At 50.8% G+C, this 14,350-nt stretch overlaps 7 protein-coding genes across 8 annotated transcripts; 4 read left to right on the forward strand and 3 right to left on the reverse strand.

Annotated features, from left to right (window-relative positions):
• The first annotated feature begins 964 nt into the window (after positions 1-964).
• TrAFT101_006910 (uncharacterized protein) lies at positions 965-3,515 on the forward strand. Of its 2 annotated transcripts, XM_066127909.1 has the most exons (3): positions 965-2,670; positions 2,752-3,094; positions 3,163-3,515. In XM_066127909.1, exons 1-3 carry the CDS (start codon positions 1,488-1,490, stop codon positions 3,173-3,175), a joined length of 1,539 nt encoding a protein of 512 aa, XP_065984022.1. In that variant the 5' UTR covers positions 965-1,487; the 3' UTR covers positions 3,176-3,515. The 2 variants fall into 2 exon arrangements, with proteins under 2 accessions (XP_065984022.1, XP_024758560.1); XM_024900613.2 differs by having other exon boundaries at positions 2,752-3,515.
• TrAFT101_006911 (uncharacterized protein) lies at positions 3,303-5,103 on the reverse strand. Its single transcript, XM_024910062.2, has 2 exons — positions 4,601-5,103; positions 3,303-4,410 (listed from the first exon to the last, which is right to left on the reverse strand). The coding sequence occupies exons 1-2, from the start codon at positions 4,858-4,860 to the stop codon at positions 3,582-3,584; spliced, it is 1,089 nt and encodes a 362-aa protein (XP_024758561.2). The 5' UTR covers positions 4,861-5,103; the 3' UTR covers positions 3,303-3,581.
• A 735-nt stretch (positions 5,104-5,838) lies between these two features.
• TrAFT101_006912 (uncharacterized protein) lies at positions 5,839-6,195 on the reverse strand (the record flags this gene model as incomplete). Its single annotated transcript, XM_024910699.2, has 2 exons — positions 5,839-6,020; positions 6,087-6,195. The coding sequence occupies 2 exons, from the start codon at positions 6,193-6,195 to the stop codon at positions 5,839-5,841; spliced, it is 291 nt and encodes a 96-aa protein (XP_024758562.1).
• Positions 6,196-6,407: 212 nt separating this feature from the next.
• Positions 6,408-8,255, forward strand: TrAFT101_006913 (uncharacterized protein). Its single transcript, XM_024910700.2, has 3 exons — positions 6,408-6,494; positions 6,570-6,989; positions 7,053-8,255. The coding sequence occupies exons 1-3, from the start codon at positions 6,451-6,453 to the stop codon at positions 8,215-8,217; spliced, it is 1,629 nt and encodes a 542-aa protein (XP_024758563.2). The 5' UTR covers positions 6,408-6,450; the 3' UTR covers positions 8,218-8,255.
• A 466-nt stretch (positions 8,256-8,721) lies between these two features.
• On the forward strand, positions 8,722-10,394 carry TrAFT101_006914 (uncharacterized protein). The gene is made up of 2 exons (XM_066127910.1): positions 8,722-9,050; positions 9,115-10,394. Exons 1-2 carry the CDS (start codon positions 8,849-8,851, stop codon positions 10,212-10,214), a joined length of 1,302 nt encoding a protein of 433 aa, XP_065984023.1. The 5' UTR covers positions 8,722-8,848; the 3' UTR covers positions 10,215-10,394.
• A 186-nt stretch (positions 10,395-10,580) lies between these two features.
• TrAFT101_006915 (uncharacterized protein) lies at positions 10,581-11,601 on the forward strand. The gene is made up of 2 exons (XM_024910701.2): positions 10,581-10,667; positions 10,750-11,601. The coding sequence occupies exons 1-2, from the start codon at positions 10,617-10,619 to the stop codon at positions 11,323-11,325; spliced, it is 627 nt and encodes a 208-aa protein (XP_024758564.1). The 5' UTR covers positions 10,581-10,616; the 3' UTR covers positions 11,326-11,601.
• TrAFT101_006916 (uncharacterized protein) lies at positions 11,572-13,679 on the reverse strand. Its single transcript, XM_066127911.1, has one exon. It carries the CDS (start codon positions 13,596-13,598, stop codon positions 11,643-11,645), a length of 1,956 nt encoding a protein of 651 aa, XP_065984024.1. The 5' UTR covers positions 13,599-13,679; the 3' UTR covers positions 11,572-11,642.
• Between the last annotated feature and the right edge of the window lie 671 nt (positions 13,680-14,350).

Consider the following 14,350-nt stretch of genomic DNA (forward strand, 5'->3'; position numbering starts at 1 on the left):
ACTTGGCTATATCACGTTCTAGATACGGTAGTAAATAGATTCCTATCATGTTATGCGATCTATACGGTCGAAAGAGAGACAGCCACACTCCCCAAGACGAGATATAAGCGTCAGTAGTTTATTAAAAAGGTATAGTTTTGCTTTATGACATGTCAGACTCTGGTGACGCTTCATCTGTCCGTTTGATCCGAATTGCTGGTGCAACTATTTCAGTCAGATTCTGCTCAAAGCAAAGCCATTTTGCACTAATGATAGTATTATTTATGATCACAGAATGTCACCTCAGCTGAGTGCCATGCCATCCGCAACCACCACTTTGAGACTAGATATAATTGATTGGCAAGTATTTGATGACCGCGATTCACTATGTGAGTTCTTGTAAATAAGAGAAGAAGCCTATGTGACATACATAATTGGTCTCATTTATATAGATATATTGTGTACGATAGCCTGTAATATTTATATTTACAGCCCGCATTTGCCCTTATAGGGAATTTTGCATCTTGATAAGTACTAAGGAGTAGTTTTAGGGTATTGGTGCAGCAATAATACTACCTAGTTACCTATACTTTCTAGGTGGATTATCGACATAATTGAATGCGGGGCTGATGGACAGAAGTGCCTCGGCATTTTGACTTATACTATGCCAGTCTCGTCTTACACGCATAGCTGCTACAAACGGTTCTTGTTTTGCTCTGCTCCGTGGCTGCAAAAGAGTGAAAATGAGATGTACAGCATAGGGCAAGTCTAATGCCTCGGTTAGAGCTTTAGATATCCTCGCCTTGTATACCATATTCGATGGACACAGACAAAAGACAAGCCAAGCCAAGCCAAGCCGATGCACCGTCGGAGACACGCACCACATTCGGACGGAATTCGAAGCAAAAGATGCAGATTCAAAACTGAAACCGGGCTGTACACTTAAGCCGGGGGTCCGGCGCCACAGTATGAAATGAGATGAGATAGAAGCTAAAAAGTGCAGTGTGGAGAGAGCAGCGCTCCATCGAGGGCTCCGTAATACAGGCACATTCCCCATACAAGCTCCTCCCACCAGCATCGAATAGCTGCCCCGATCCGGCTCTAGAGGCTAATCCCTCCCAATTATCCGCAGTCCGCGGAACCAGCCTCGACGTTGCAAAAGAAAGCGATTCACAATTCCGCAGTGGTCGACGGAGCACACGGACTATTTTGCCCACCGGTTGGCTGCGCGGGAGCTGCCACATGCCAGAGCAGAGGCGTCTTTGCCGCGGTCTGCAGCTGCAAGGGTGGAGAGTCCAGATATCCATCTACTAGATCTATCTAGCATCTAATACTTTATTTTATCTGCTGAACACCACGCAAACACACAACCTTGCGCCGCCACCACCACCACCACCACTACCTCCATCGCCATTGCTCTGTGCAACGCACTCTGTGCATTCACTCCTCCCTCCCGAGCCTCGCAGAGCACCCTTTCCAGCCGCCAGATCCAAAGCCCCCCATCCACCATGGCGCTCAAGATTGGCGCCATCCCGCCGCTGGAGCCCACGGCCCTGGACGAAATCACTGCTCGGTACAACACGCTGCGCGCCACCTTCAGGTCCGGCCGCACAAAGGATGTCGAGTATCGCAAGCAGCAGCTGCGCCGCCTCTACTGGAGCTTCGTCGACAACACCGAGCTGATCGAGCTGTGCCTGAACCAGGACATGCACAAGTCCAAGTACGAGTCGCACCTCTCCGAGATCGACTGGTGCAAGCAGGAATGCCTCGACGCCATCCAGCACCTGGACAAATGGGTCCAGGACGAGAGCATCGACAACATGCCCCTGCAGTTCTGGGCCATGAAGCCGCGCATCAGGAACGAGCCGCTGGGCGTCATCCTCAACATTGGCGCCTACAACTTCCCCTTCCAGACCAACATGACGGCCGTCGTGGGCGCCATCGCCGCGGGCAACACCCTCATCCTCAAGCCGTCCGAGCTGTCGCCCGCCTCGTGCATGGTTCTGCAGAAGATCTTTGACGACGCGCTGGACCCGGAGAGCTACGTCTGCATCCAGGGTGGCCTCGAAGAGAGCAAGCACGTGCTGGAGCACAAGTTTGACAAGATTGCCTTCACTGGCGGCAAACGAACTGGCACCATCATCGCCAAGAAGGCCGCCGAGACGCTGACGCCTGTGCTCCTCGAGCTGGGCGGCCAGAACCCTGCCTTTGTGACCCGGAATGCCGACCTCAAGCTTGCCGCCCGCCGTCTGCTCTGGCAAAAGGTCCTCAATGCCGGCCAGGTGTGCCTCTCGCACAACTACGTCCTCATTGAGCGATGCGTGCAAAACAAGTTCATCGACGAGCTCAACAAGCAGTACAAGGAGTTCATGCCCGAGGGCGCAAAGGCGAGCCCCGACTATTCTCGTGTTGTCAACAAGACTCATTATGAGCGATTGAAGAAGATGGTGGACAACTCCAAGGGCAAGATTGTCATGGGAGGGTCCATGGACGAGAGCGATTTCTTTATTGAACCCACGGTTGTGCTGGTCGACGATGTGAATGATAGCATGATTGTGGAAGAATCGTTTGGTCCTGTTTGGTCCATTCTGCCGTATGACACCCTGGACGAAGCCATCAACATGGCTAATGAAATTGATCCCACACCATTGGCTCTTTTCACCTTTGGCTCGGATAAGGAGAACGAGAAAGGTATGTCATATCAATTCAAACATACAATTCTGACTATATAGCTATATCACCTGTCGACATGCTAATAACATTTCCAAACAGTACTCAAGAACGTCACGTCAGGAGGAGCCACCATCAACGACGGCTTCTTTCACGCCATGCTCAACCCCCTTCCTCTTGGCGGTATCGGCTCTTCCGGCATGGGCAACTACCACGGCTACTTCTCCTTCAAGACCTTTAGCCACCAGCGCGCCATCGCCAAAGTGCCCAGCTGGGCAGACAAGCTGCTCCGCGTGCGATATATGCCGTACTCGTGGGGCGCGCTGAAGAGCCACCACCGCATGGCCGCGGGGAAGCCCAACTTTGACCGCAACGGCAACCTGTCCAAGGGACTGAGGTACTGGCTTACCATGCTGTTGAGCCTAGGCTCAAAGAGCGCTGCAGGGTTCGTGTTCCGGCTCGGAGTTGTTCTTGCTATGGCTGTGACGTTGCGTCTGAAACGGGATTCTCTAGGACTGTGAATTAAATTTACGAAGAAATAAAAAAGAAAATAAAAAAGAAAAAAGAAGAAGAAAAGGCCAAACTGTGAGACCCCTGTTATCACATGGCTGGATTCAACAAAGCTGCGTGGAAAGCTGTTTGGATGATGTCTGGTTTGAACTTCCACTGCTCGAATCTGGTAGCATGAAGCAATGATATTGTGGCCTCTGTTAGGCGCACATATATGTATTTGTAATATTCCTTGCACCCTCTTTATGACGGGTGGCATTATACGCCTTTATCATGGCGATTTTTTTTTGTGTGCCTTTTCTATACATCTACTATCACTAATTGAAACAACTTTTTCGGTCAAGCAAATGCCCAGAAGTGTCTCTCATGTGTCCAATTTCTTGAATGAAGCCATAATCTTGTTCCTATTAGTACTTCCCTTTCTATCGCCCAGCCAACGCCGCAGCTAGTCTTTGCCCCCTTTCGCCTCCCAGGTAGATATCATCCTCCATTGACTCCCTTCCAAACTCAACCGCCTCATTGTATCCCCTCGTCACGGTGTCCTCATCCACCTTGACTCCGTTCTCCACCAGCGCAAGAATCACGCTCCTGCACCGGGCAATCTCCCTCATTGTAGTAACGTCAATGTGGTTGTTCTGGCTAGAGTAGATCTGCGAGCTGACGTTCTCCTCCATCCGGTTAATGCCAGCCGCCTCAGCGGCAGCATCGCTCTCAATGTGCTTGCTGATCCAGATGTACCCGTTGACGCCGAGCAGGACGTCAATCTTGCCGCCCCCGTTGGCCGCCTCCATGGTCCACAGCTGGCGCTTGGAACGCACAACGCCGGCGCCTCCGCCGGTGCCCGCCACGGCGACAAACACGCCGTTTCGCAGCTTGCCGTACTTGAGACTGCGGGTGTGCAGGCTGGCGGCGCCGTCCTGGTGCAGCTGCTGCACCTCGGCGACGAGCAGGTCGCCCTCGGCGAAGAAGCTCCGGATCTGGAGCTCGTCGGTCTCGGTGCGCTTGCGGAGGATGCCGCCGGGGAGGTTGATGGCGGAGATTTGGAGGATGGCGAGCTGGGCGGCGGCGACGTCGACGCGCCAGCGCTTGGCCTGGACCTCGACGATGCGGCCGACGACGAGGTCGCCAATCTCGGGGTTGTAGCGCGCGCGGAGGGGACGCACGGAGAGGAGCTTGTTTGTGCGGGTGAGGGTGCCTGCGAGGGAGGAGGTGATGGAGGAGGTGTTGAGTGGGACGTAGGTGCCGTGACCGCTGGAAAAATGAGTTAGTAAAGTTGGGTCTTGTTCTGCAGTTTCTAAAAGGGGAGATGTATGTATGTATATATATATGAGATGAGGATTTATGTGTATATGGGTGTACATATGGATCCAAGTATTGCTTGATCCTTTACACGAAAGATGAAAGTGAGAGCATAAATGAGATAGACAAGGGAGAACAGTACCGCATCCATTGAGAATTAGAAGTGATGACCGTTCCAGGAGTCAGAATTTCGTCTCTAGCGTCGCCTTGCTCTTCATCTTCATCGTCTTCATCCTGCGCGACGCTCTCGTCGTCCAACATGGGGATGTCGCCCTGGATAGCAGCACCGCCGCTTTCTGAGTCTGAGTCTGAGTCTGATGGAACATCCATATCGATATCTACTGCGCGTGGCCGCCGAGGAGCCGGCGCGGCTGGCTGGGGGTTGTGAATTGTGATGGGCATGATGGGGGGGCTATGAGATTTTGATGGCGATTTTTTTTTTTTTTTCCTTTCAGGCGAGTATGAAAGGCGAAAGGACCGCCTGGATTAGTAGGTAGGTGGTCTGCGCGAATACGGGCTGTTGATTTGGTTTCCTCAATCTATGATTACTAAATTTGTAATTTGGCGTGATGGATTGGATTGGGCGTTGTGTTATTATGGCGATTTTCGTTTTGAGTATGAAAGTTTGTATGAAAAGTTGGTATGAAAGGTTGAAAGTGGGGCCTTTTTCGGTGAAGATTTTCGAGGCTCTTGTGCCAGTGGCTGGTCTGGCTTTGGGCTTGACGGGCTACTTGCGCGACGAACATGGCACGAACAGCATGGTTGAAATAGTAAAAAAGGAGTGTGGAGGGAATCTATTTAGATGGAAACATTGAATCTTTCGAGAAGATTTTTTTTATAAAAACATGAGATTTATATTATTAATCTGACCAAGATATGGCAGTCTGTCGCTGTACTTCGTCTTCGACTTACATGGACTAGACAGCGATATAGGCAGAATAGGCTCCTGAGAACCGGAACAAATTATATAAAAATGGGCTAAAACAAAACAAATGCCATTAAACCTGGCAACGAAATCAAGAGAAGAGATAAATTATTATGCTTATCCAGTCCATTTCCCATCCGTGAGTTTGTTGATGCCTCGTCTCCTCGAGATCATGCCACCATTTTCATGTCTCGCCATAGTCTAAATAGTACACTAATATACATATCGACACTCGTTGAAATCTCCACGAGACGGTGCCATTCAAGTACATTCCTTCCATTCATAATCATGAACAATACACCACGCCGGTGCTAGGTAGAGTACAGCCTGCTCTTTCATCCATCATGTCAGGTGTGTCTTTTGTAAGTATGGGTAGGTAGCTCTTGGGGTGTAGCGAGCAAGGTTGAAAGCTTCGTGATATTCACCACTTTGTGTTCAAACTCGACGCTTAAAGATCATTTGAGGGCTCTCCAGAGACCCATCCAGGCCAGGCCCGCTGAGATAGTGACGATGCCAAATCGCCGACTCCTCATGCCAAATATTGACTTGCTCTGAAGAATAGCAGCCCTTTGCTTTTCCAACTGTGACATGCCAGAGAAATAACTATATCCCGCAAGGCCAAAAAATGCACCGCTTCCTGTACAGGAGTCAGACTTTCGCCTAGTCATGTGGGAAAGAGAGCCCGGAATAAATTACTACTGACCTATAATTTTGCAGCCTAGGCAGTCATCGCCGCGGTCCTGGCGTAAGACATCTTGAAGCTTTTCAGGCTTCTCTAGCGAGTGCAGAGTTGGGACCTTGTCGCCAGCCATGTTGAAGACTGCTGGTTGTGAAGTTGAGGCGCGCAAACTTGTATCAGGCGATTTGATGAGAAGACGCCGCAATTGTAGGTTTTGAAGCTGCTGTTGCAGCGACTGACGATGATTGGCCCGCTGCCATTAGTCAGCACAGTCCGCCTTTGCGCATCGTCATGCTTAGTCGCGCGACCGAACACTTAAAGTGGGATATGGCTGTTCCTTGGAGCTGGAGCTTCTGACAACGCTTGGACAAGGCGCTGGGCCGTCACCATGAACGGCGTTATTGAAGCGCTGCACATCTACGATGACAACAGGTGAGCGGTGCCGGTGCTGCTTTTGCCCCCCGATTCTCTGCAGTAACGCTGACACGAGGCCTTGCTTTGGCTTAGGAATCCCATCCTATCGCATACCTACACTGGAAGGCCGCTCTCAGCCTCCCATCTTCTGCCTCTCTACCTCGAACATCCTGCCCCTCGACCAAGCCTGATCTATCTCCCCAATGCGAACCCTCCGACTCTAGTCTTCAGCCTAATTCACTCAAACCTGCTGTTTTTGGCGACCTCATCAACGGAGATCGAACCCCTCCTTGTGCTTGAGTTCTTGCATCGAATTATCGACGCCTTTGAAGATTTCGTGGGAGCGCCACTACTGGCAGTCAAATTGGAGAATAATTACGATGTCGTTGCTCAGCTCTTAACGGAGATGTGCGATGCAGGGACTGTCAGTACGACGGAGCCCAATGCTCTACGAGAGGTGGTGGAGATGGAAGGATGGGTGGATAAACTGCTTGGCAGTATCAGCCTGCCAGGGTATGTGAACAGCGAAGACCTGCGTGGTGCAGTTGAGGTGATTGCGGGCTAATACAAGAGCAGAAACAATCCATTAAAGACAAACTTTTCAAGTTCACCCACACCGTCCCTAATGGCCGCCAACACGCCGGCCTTGCCATGGAGACGAGCCAACGTACGGCACACCTCGAACGAGCTCTACGCGGACGTCGTCGAAACTCTCTCGGTCACACTTGCCCCTTCAGGCAGACCTTTGGCTGCGTTTGCTAATGGAACTATTGCATTCACATCAAAAGTATCGGGCGTTCCGGATGTTCTGGTGACGCTGGGCAGCCCATCCGGGAAGCATAACATAGGTGGCATCATGGAGCTACCTGTCTTTCACCCATGTGTTCGGCTGAACAAGTGGAATGAGCGGCCTGGAGAACTCAGCTTTATACCGCCTGATGGACGATTCATCTTGGCTGGCTACGAGGTTGACCTATTGCCTTTTACGAGTGGAAAAAGTGGGAGCATGAATTCGAATAACCTGAAGCTTCCCGTTAACCTCGAGATGAAAACTGGTCTTGGACCTGTGGGGTCCGAGTTCGAAGTCAGGCTACAAACGAATAAAATCTTTGGTACTCCAAACTCTTCATCAGCGGCAAGCCAGCTAGCACGCGCAGGAGGAGTCCCTGGACGGCTGGGATCGCCGCATCCTGGAACCCCAAGTTCGCCACTATTAGATGACTTGACAGTTACGATTCCTCTTCCCGAAGACGTGCGGAATCTGTCGGACATCAGACCGAGTAGGGGAGATGCGAGCTTCAACAGGGCTGAGGGGCGGCTGGAGTGGAACATTCCTGCCAAGGAGATATCTGGCCCAACATCTCATTTCGGGCTGAGATGTACGGTGGTGGGATCGCTAGGTGATGATGAGGAAGAAGCATTTGATCCTACGGGCTTTGGGTTTGGCACGGATTATTCATACAACGAGCCATATCAAACCACACCGGCTGCTAAGACGGGCAAAGAGAAGCATGGTGCGGACGACGAACAGGACCCCAAGAAGGTAGCACAGAATAAGATTCTGATGCCAAGTTCAGCATCAGTGAGCTTTTCAGTAAAGGGTTGGCTAGCAAGCGGGCTGAAGATTGAGAGCATTGTATTAGATCCGAGGAAAAGTCGGGGCCTGAGCGAAGGCGTAAAGCCTTACAAGGGTGTCAAATACTTGACAGTTAGCAAGGGAGGAGTAGAGATTCGTTGCTGATAGATTGGCTAGACTGGAGTTGAATCACGCTGCCCAGGTGGTTTTTTTTTTTTTTTTTTTTTTTTTTTTTTTTTTTTTTTTTTTTGGCAGCATACATATTTGGGCGTATATACCTGATTCTCTGTTCGAGTTTGAATACCGAGCTGATTCCCGAGCCAATTCCGAAGCAGCACCATGACTTACAGATACGGAAAGGAGGAGCTTCCTTTGTGATACTAAATACCAGCATATCAGATCCCACAGCCGGAATAAATCCAGTAGATTTACGTAGGGAAGGGATATATGAGATGAAAGACTTTGATAGCTTCAGCGAGCAGTGACCAATAAATACATGTAGTGTGCAGCTTTTAAATTTCTAGAAGATGGTAGGCAGCATTTGACACTTCTGGGGATCTACCGGGCGCTGTTAGTGTAGCGCTCCAGCGCAGCTCAGCTCTAGCTCGGTGACATCCAACCTTATGCCCCACGCCCTATCCCTGTGCGTCACTGCTCTCACATCGACAGCGACTTCGCTGGCTCTTACAACATTCCGCACTCACCCCTTGATGCCACTTTTGGCCTCGCAAAGTGCGTCTGCCGAACTGAAGCACGGCAGAATCCTTGAGGCACAAACATTGGCCGTCGCAAGGCCATGAAGCGCTTCGCAGGTCCTGCGCTCCAGTGCCGGCATGGCACCGGAGTCAGCCGAGGTGCGTCATCGCTGACATGGGCGTCTTTGCGATGCTGCGCGCCGGTATCTGGTAATTCTGGATGCACGTGGGATGCTGCGCGGACGGCGCGGCGATGGAACTCGAGTCTGCCCAAGAGGCCACGGACAGCCATTTTCTTCCCTGGTAAGCCTGCTTTTTGCGTTACCGAGGTTAGAGGTGAAATGTTTTTGTAGCTGATGGTGGACAGGCCAGGGAGTGCAAAAGGTCGGCATGCTGTCGCCTTGGCTGGAGGCGTTTCCGTCGACGGCTTCGCAGATTATTGACGAGATTGACCACTGCGCGGGATTCAAAATCTCCGACATCATACAGAATGGCCCGTCCAAAGACCTGACAAAGACGACAATAGCCCAGCCGGCGATCATGGCCACGTCCATATTGATACTGCGCATTCTCGAGCGCGAATTCAACTTTCGAGTCGCGGATCATTTTGATTTTACGCTGGGCCACTCTCTGGGAGAATTTACTGCCCTGGTTGCGGGAGGATACATTACCTTTGAGGACAGTTATTATCTGGTGCAGCGGCGCGCGGTGGCCATGTCGGAAGCGACGCAGAAGGCGATTCAAGAATACGGAGGAGAGTACGGCATGGTGGCGGTTATTACGGAGCCAGAATACCTACAGGGCTTGATCAAGGCGATTCGAGACTTTGTCGGTCATTCGAGCGATGGGAGCAAGTCAGAGAGCAGTCAAGACGTGCCGCCGATCCAGCAGGTGTTGATCGCGAACATCAACAGCAAGAACCAGATCGTCTTGAGCGGGAGCATGGAGAGGATCAAGACGCTTATTGCGCATGTTCGACAGTTTCTGGGCCATGACCCGCGAGCAGTGCGACTACACAGCGACAGCCCGTTCCACAGCCCCATCATGAAGCCTGCGGTAACAGTCATGAAGAATCTGTTGGCGAAGAAGAGTCGTGTTCCTGGCCGAGAGAATGAAGACATCATTACGTTCCCGGGCCTGATGCCCTGCATAAGCAACGTCTCAGCCAGGCCATTTCAGAGCAAAGAGCAGTTAAAAGACCTGTTAGCGAGAGGATGCCTTGAGACGGTCCGGTGGTGGGCAGCCATCAAGTATCTCGACCAAGAGGAGAAGGTCAGGCGATGGGTCGGCATCGGTCCAGGCAAGGTTGGCAGAAACCTGGTGGGAAAAGAGGTGGGCATGAGAGGGAAGGACTTGATCAAGGGAGGAGGCGTTTGGGCGATTACAGATCCGTTTGAGGTGGAGGAGGTTTTGCGAGGGTTGGAGGAGACGTCAAATATATTAGAAGATGAAGATGAGGAGGATTGAAGAGAGAAGAAATGGCAGGAGAAGAAGGAAAAACGAAAGACTATAGAAGGAGTGTGGGTTTGGTGCAGTATGTAAGACTTTATGTATCAATAGGCGGATATTATGATGGGCATATATGGACGGCAAAATGCGTACATATAATTGAGTAATTTACAGAAATATAAAAATCTATCTTGCAGAGTTTTATTTCCAGGAATTGTATAACAAAAAAGAGGGAAAAAATACTATCCAGTTGTCTCACATGCAAGAAAGTGAAGTTGGCATTCGATGTCAGACGCATCAACGCTTGCCCCCACCACGATTAATGAGGTACTTGTACGTGCATGTATCCTTGCTCACTGCAGCTAGAGCTCCTGCACCTCAACACCACACACATCCTCTTTACAAACCACACGCAACACCATGTCGGCCGCAATACCCTCCGTCGCCTGCCTCGGCGTCATCGGCCGCAACGTAAGTATCCATGTTTCGCTCGCAACACTCTAGAATATATACACAAAAGGCAGAGGCACTGACATGCGCGCCCACGCACCAGAACAACCCCTTGCACATCTCCATCTTCCCATCCTACGATCCAACAGCCAACGCCTTCACGCCCGTCCGCAACCCGCTGCAGTTCTCTCTCCTACTCTCCTCGACAATCGACGTCTTCGACCTGCGATCCAAGAACAGCACGGCGTCGGGCGACTTTGGGCTGCTGCACGCCATCGACGACCGCCTCGCGGCGTACGGCTTCGAGACCAACACGGGCGTCCGCATGGTCTGCATAGTGGACATGCGCGGGCGACGCGTTGAAGCTGGCGGCAGCGCGGGCGCTGGCGGACCGTCGCAGTCCTCTACCTCGACGTCGTCATCTTCCTCTGCGGCTGCTGCTGCGGCGGCGCGAGCGTCGATGAGCAGCGTCGGCGCTGGGCTGCGGGATGCGGAGCTGAGGCCGGTGTTTAGGGCCATGCAGAGCGCGTACGTGAGACTGTTGCAGAATCCGTTTTACGACCCTGATGAGCATGCGCCGCTGGGGGGCAAGGGCGGGCGGAGGATCACGAGCAAGAAGTTTGGGGACGATATGAAGAGGATAGGGGAAGGGTGGACGCCTGGGGTGACGGCCTTGTGAGCGAGAGGGGGGAGCGAGAGAATGAGGGGAATTAAAAAAAGTAAAGGCATGGCGATTGGGCATTGCATTGGCGTTTTAGGCAAGGAGGCTATTTCCATGATATCCGTTGATATATCGATTGTTTTGATATGGTGTGGAGCTGGCTGGAGTGCGAGATTCGATTTTGACATTGGCCGACACACTATTTCTTTCTGGGTGCCTGGCGAGTTTTTGTAGGATTTTGTAATTCTCAATGTTGTTTATAGTCTCATCTTAGAATACATCTTTTCAAACGTCTATATAAATCTCGCACATGCCCTTGAACTTTCCACTTTTAGTCACACCGTTTCCTCGCTCTGCTTCTTCAAATGCATAATTCTCCATTTTGACAAGCCCGCTACCTCTTCCACCTCTATACTCTCTCCCATTCCCTCTCCAGAATCCGCGCTCTTCTTCTCCATGGGCTTCACCTGGTACGGCTTTGATGCCTGGCCCCCTTCCCAGTGGCGCGCTTCTATAGCCAACGGCTGCCACCAGTCTCCTGTTCTGGCATGCCACCTAGCGCTACACAGCTCCCACAGGCGTGATGCGGCTCTCTTGTAGGCAAAGCGCTCATCTTCACCCGTAAAAGCACCAGTGTTGGCAAAGTCCACGGGGCGTTTCTGCAGGCCAAAATCGGAGTCTTGGTCTGGATCGTATTTTGACGTTGCGGACTTGGTGTCGTAGTAGGATACGTTGGGACGAAAGGGGGATATCGAGTCTTGGTACACTTCGGCAATCGTTTCTGAGTAAGTTGCGTCGTTGTCGTCGGTATTGGTGCTGTTGTCTTTGTTATCTTTTTCTGGGCCCTCTGATTGGGAGCCTGAGGACACTGATGATTCAGGGAAGAAAAGATCGTCGGGAAGACTTTGGGCGCGGATGACAAGTTTGCAGCGAGCTTCGTACATGGCGTCAAGGAGGGTGATGAAACGCCGGGCTTCGTTCTTGGCAAGCAACGTCAACACGGGCACGCGGTCGATGATGAAAGTGTGATATGTGGATGCCATTGTAAGGTAGTCTGCGGGTCCAAATGATTCAACGAGCTTGTCGAAATTCCAGAAGACGAAACCGTTGTAGTGATATGGTGTAGTAACTTGACGGCCGTAGACAATGAGCTTGGACGACTCCCATGGGATTGGCTTGCTGTTTGACCCTAATACGACCTCTCGAGCTCTATGGTCGAATGATTGGTCTTCCTCATCAAAGAGATAATAGTAGTGCGGTCTCTTTTGGGATTTCGACTCATCGTCTTTGCTCTTAACCGGAGCGCTGATGTGTAATGCACTATCGGCATCCCGTGTTTGGCTCACAGAAGCATCAGGGCCGAAATCCTCGTCTCTTCGTCTCCAGTCTTGGGCGCCCTCCATCTGCCAAAAGTCACATCTCGCCTTGAGAACTTCCAGAAATGCGGCAAAATCACTCGATTGGCCAAAGAGCTCTCCTCGACTGCGAGTCACGCCGCCAAATATCCTCCCCATAAGACCTCTTGATGTTGGCGCGTAATCAATGCCCGTAGCTTTCTGTAACTCTTCGGGCATCCGGTTTGAAGACGCGACAAGGACTCCGCCAAGTTGAAAGAAAGTAACAAATAAGTTGCTGAGAATTTTACTTGCAGCTCGATCTGGGAGCTGAAACTCGTCCAGGAAGAGGATTGGTGATTCATCGATGAGTTTCTTGGCCATCCAAAGAAGAGAGTATTCTGCAGCCGCACTGGAAGACTGAATGTCCGATTTTCGGTGCTTCTCGAGTTGAGATAGGGTATAAAGCATAAATGTGTTGAAGTGCCATCGCTTCTTCTTCTGTGTAGGCAAGCCTTCCGCCAGCAGATCAAGAAGCATAGATTTGCCCGTGCCAACCTCTCCCGAAAGAAACAGTCCTTTGGGAGAATCGATCTCTATCGCTGTTTGGTGATTGGTAAAAACCCGCGTAAGTGCTAGACTCTCCTGTCCTTCACGAGTATGAAGTAGTTGCTTGAAGAGAGGATTCCGCCATATTGCGTGGTTCCGCAGTGCGAGGATGCCTTCTCCAGTCTCTTCCTCTGGCGGCTTCTTGGGCTCAGTGAGGCGAGCAATTTGATTGAGCCGCTGGCGGTATTCAATTTGGGGAGAATAGTCCTTTATACGGATGTATATCTTGTGTAAATGTCGTGCTAGCCGGTGTTGTGCGGGATCAGGAGAGTATATGCCCGCGGCCACTAGAGACTGGTATTTCACCAAGGGATCGGTGATGGTGACTGCGGTTGAGAACCTCCTCATACTGCTGGTGGTTGGTTATGAGTGGTCATTTAGGCTGCTATGATTCGTGGATTTAACTGCTTTGATATCTTCGTTCTCTTACGCCGCTCAAACTTTGTTTTATAAAATATCAGTGAGCAACGGGAGGGGTTTTGACGGAGGATAGTGGTATAAAAGCAAGTTTAGCTAAGGGAGATGAATGAATCAGTGAGTGAATGATGGTAACGGTGATGAAAATGCATTCACTAAATCCAAGATAAAGATACGAATACAATCGAAGGTTGGCTTATATGAGCCAAGCGCTGTACAAGGTAATTGATATATTGAGGAGACTATCTGCTAATGGTAGCGTCCTACTGCTCTTAGGCAATTCTACTTACTGTACAGTATAAACACGTAAAGAGCCTTACTCAAACGCCACAGTCTAGTTGTAAACTGTGCATTTAAACACCTATCTCTTAAGTAGCATCTCTTCAAGCCTTTTGGAAGAGATTGGTGAATCAAGATTCAGTATCTACCTATTAATTGACTGCAGTTGCATGCCATTATGCTGTCCGTATGAAGATAACAAATACCTATGGACTATAGCAAAATTGTATGGCGCCCATTGTATATGCGCACGGCTGCCCCAACCATAGCTTTTTCTCCTGTTAGAGATCTCTGACGACAGTGTGATTTTTTTCTGGAGCTGCTGTCGACATTAGTAGTAAGTACTCTCTGGCGTAATATACGCGCTGCAGGTACTTACTACAGAGGTACCGCATGAGCGTGTC

This window comes from Trichoderma asperellum, chromosome 4, assembly GCF_020647865.1.
Source record: "Trichoderma asperellum chromosome 4, complete sequence".
In the NCBI taxonomy this organism is placed as follows: Eukaryota; Fungi; Ascomycota; class Sordariomycetes; order Hypocreales; family Hypocreaceae; genus Trichoderma; species Trichoderma asperellum.

Coding starts and splice junctions, on each gene's coding strand:
- TrAFT101_006916 (XM_066127911.1), bottom strand. CDS start 13,598: ATGAGGAGGTTCTCAACCGCAGTCACCATCACCGATCCCTTGGTGAAA.
- TrAFT101_006911 (XM_024910062.2), bottom strand. CDS start 4,860: ATGCCCATCACAATTCACAACCCCCAGCCAGCCGCGCCGGCTCCTCGG. Junction 4,411..4,600: donor TCTAATTCTCAATGGATGCG/GTACTGTTCTCC, acceptor TCATTTTTCCAG/CGGTCACGGCACCTACGTCC.
- TrAFT101_006914 (XM_066127910.1), top strand. CDS start 8,849: ATGAAGCGCTTCGCAGGTCCTGCGCTCCAGTGCCGGCATGGCACCGGA. Junction 9,051..9,114: donor GACAGCCATTTTCTTCCCTG/GTAAGCCTGCTT, acceptor GATGGTGGACAG/GCCAGGGAGTGCAAAAGGTC.
- TrAFT101_006913 (XM_024910700.2), top strand. CDS start 6,451: ATGAACGGCGTTATTGAAGCGCTGCACATCTACGATGACAACAG. Junction 6,495..6,569: donor CACATCTACGATGACAACAG/GTGAGCGGTGCC, acceptor GCTTTGGCTTAG/GAATCCCATCCTATCGCATA. Junction 6,990..7,052: donor GGCAGTATCAGCCTGCCAGG/GTATGTGAACAG, acceptor ATACAAGAGCAG/AAACAATCCATTAAAGACAA.
- TrAFT101_006915 (XM_024910701.2), top strand. CDS start 10,617: ATGTCGGCCGCAATACCCTCCGTCGCCTGCCTCGGCGTCATCGGCCGC. Junction 10,668..10,749: donor TCGGCGTCATCGGCCGCAAC/GTAAGTATCCAT, acceptor CCCACGCACCAG/AACAACCCCTTGCACATCTC.
- TrAFT101_006910 (XM_024900613.2), top strand. CDS start 1,488: ATGGCGCTCAAGATTGGCGCCATCCCGCCGCTGGAGCCCACGGCCCTG. Junction 2,671..2,751: donor GGATAAGGAGAACGAGAAAG/GTATGTCATATC, acceptor ATTTCCAAACAG/TACTCAAGAACGTCACGTCA.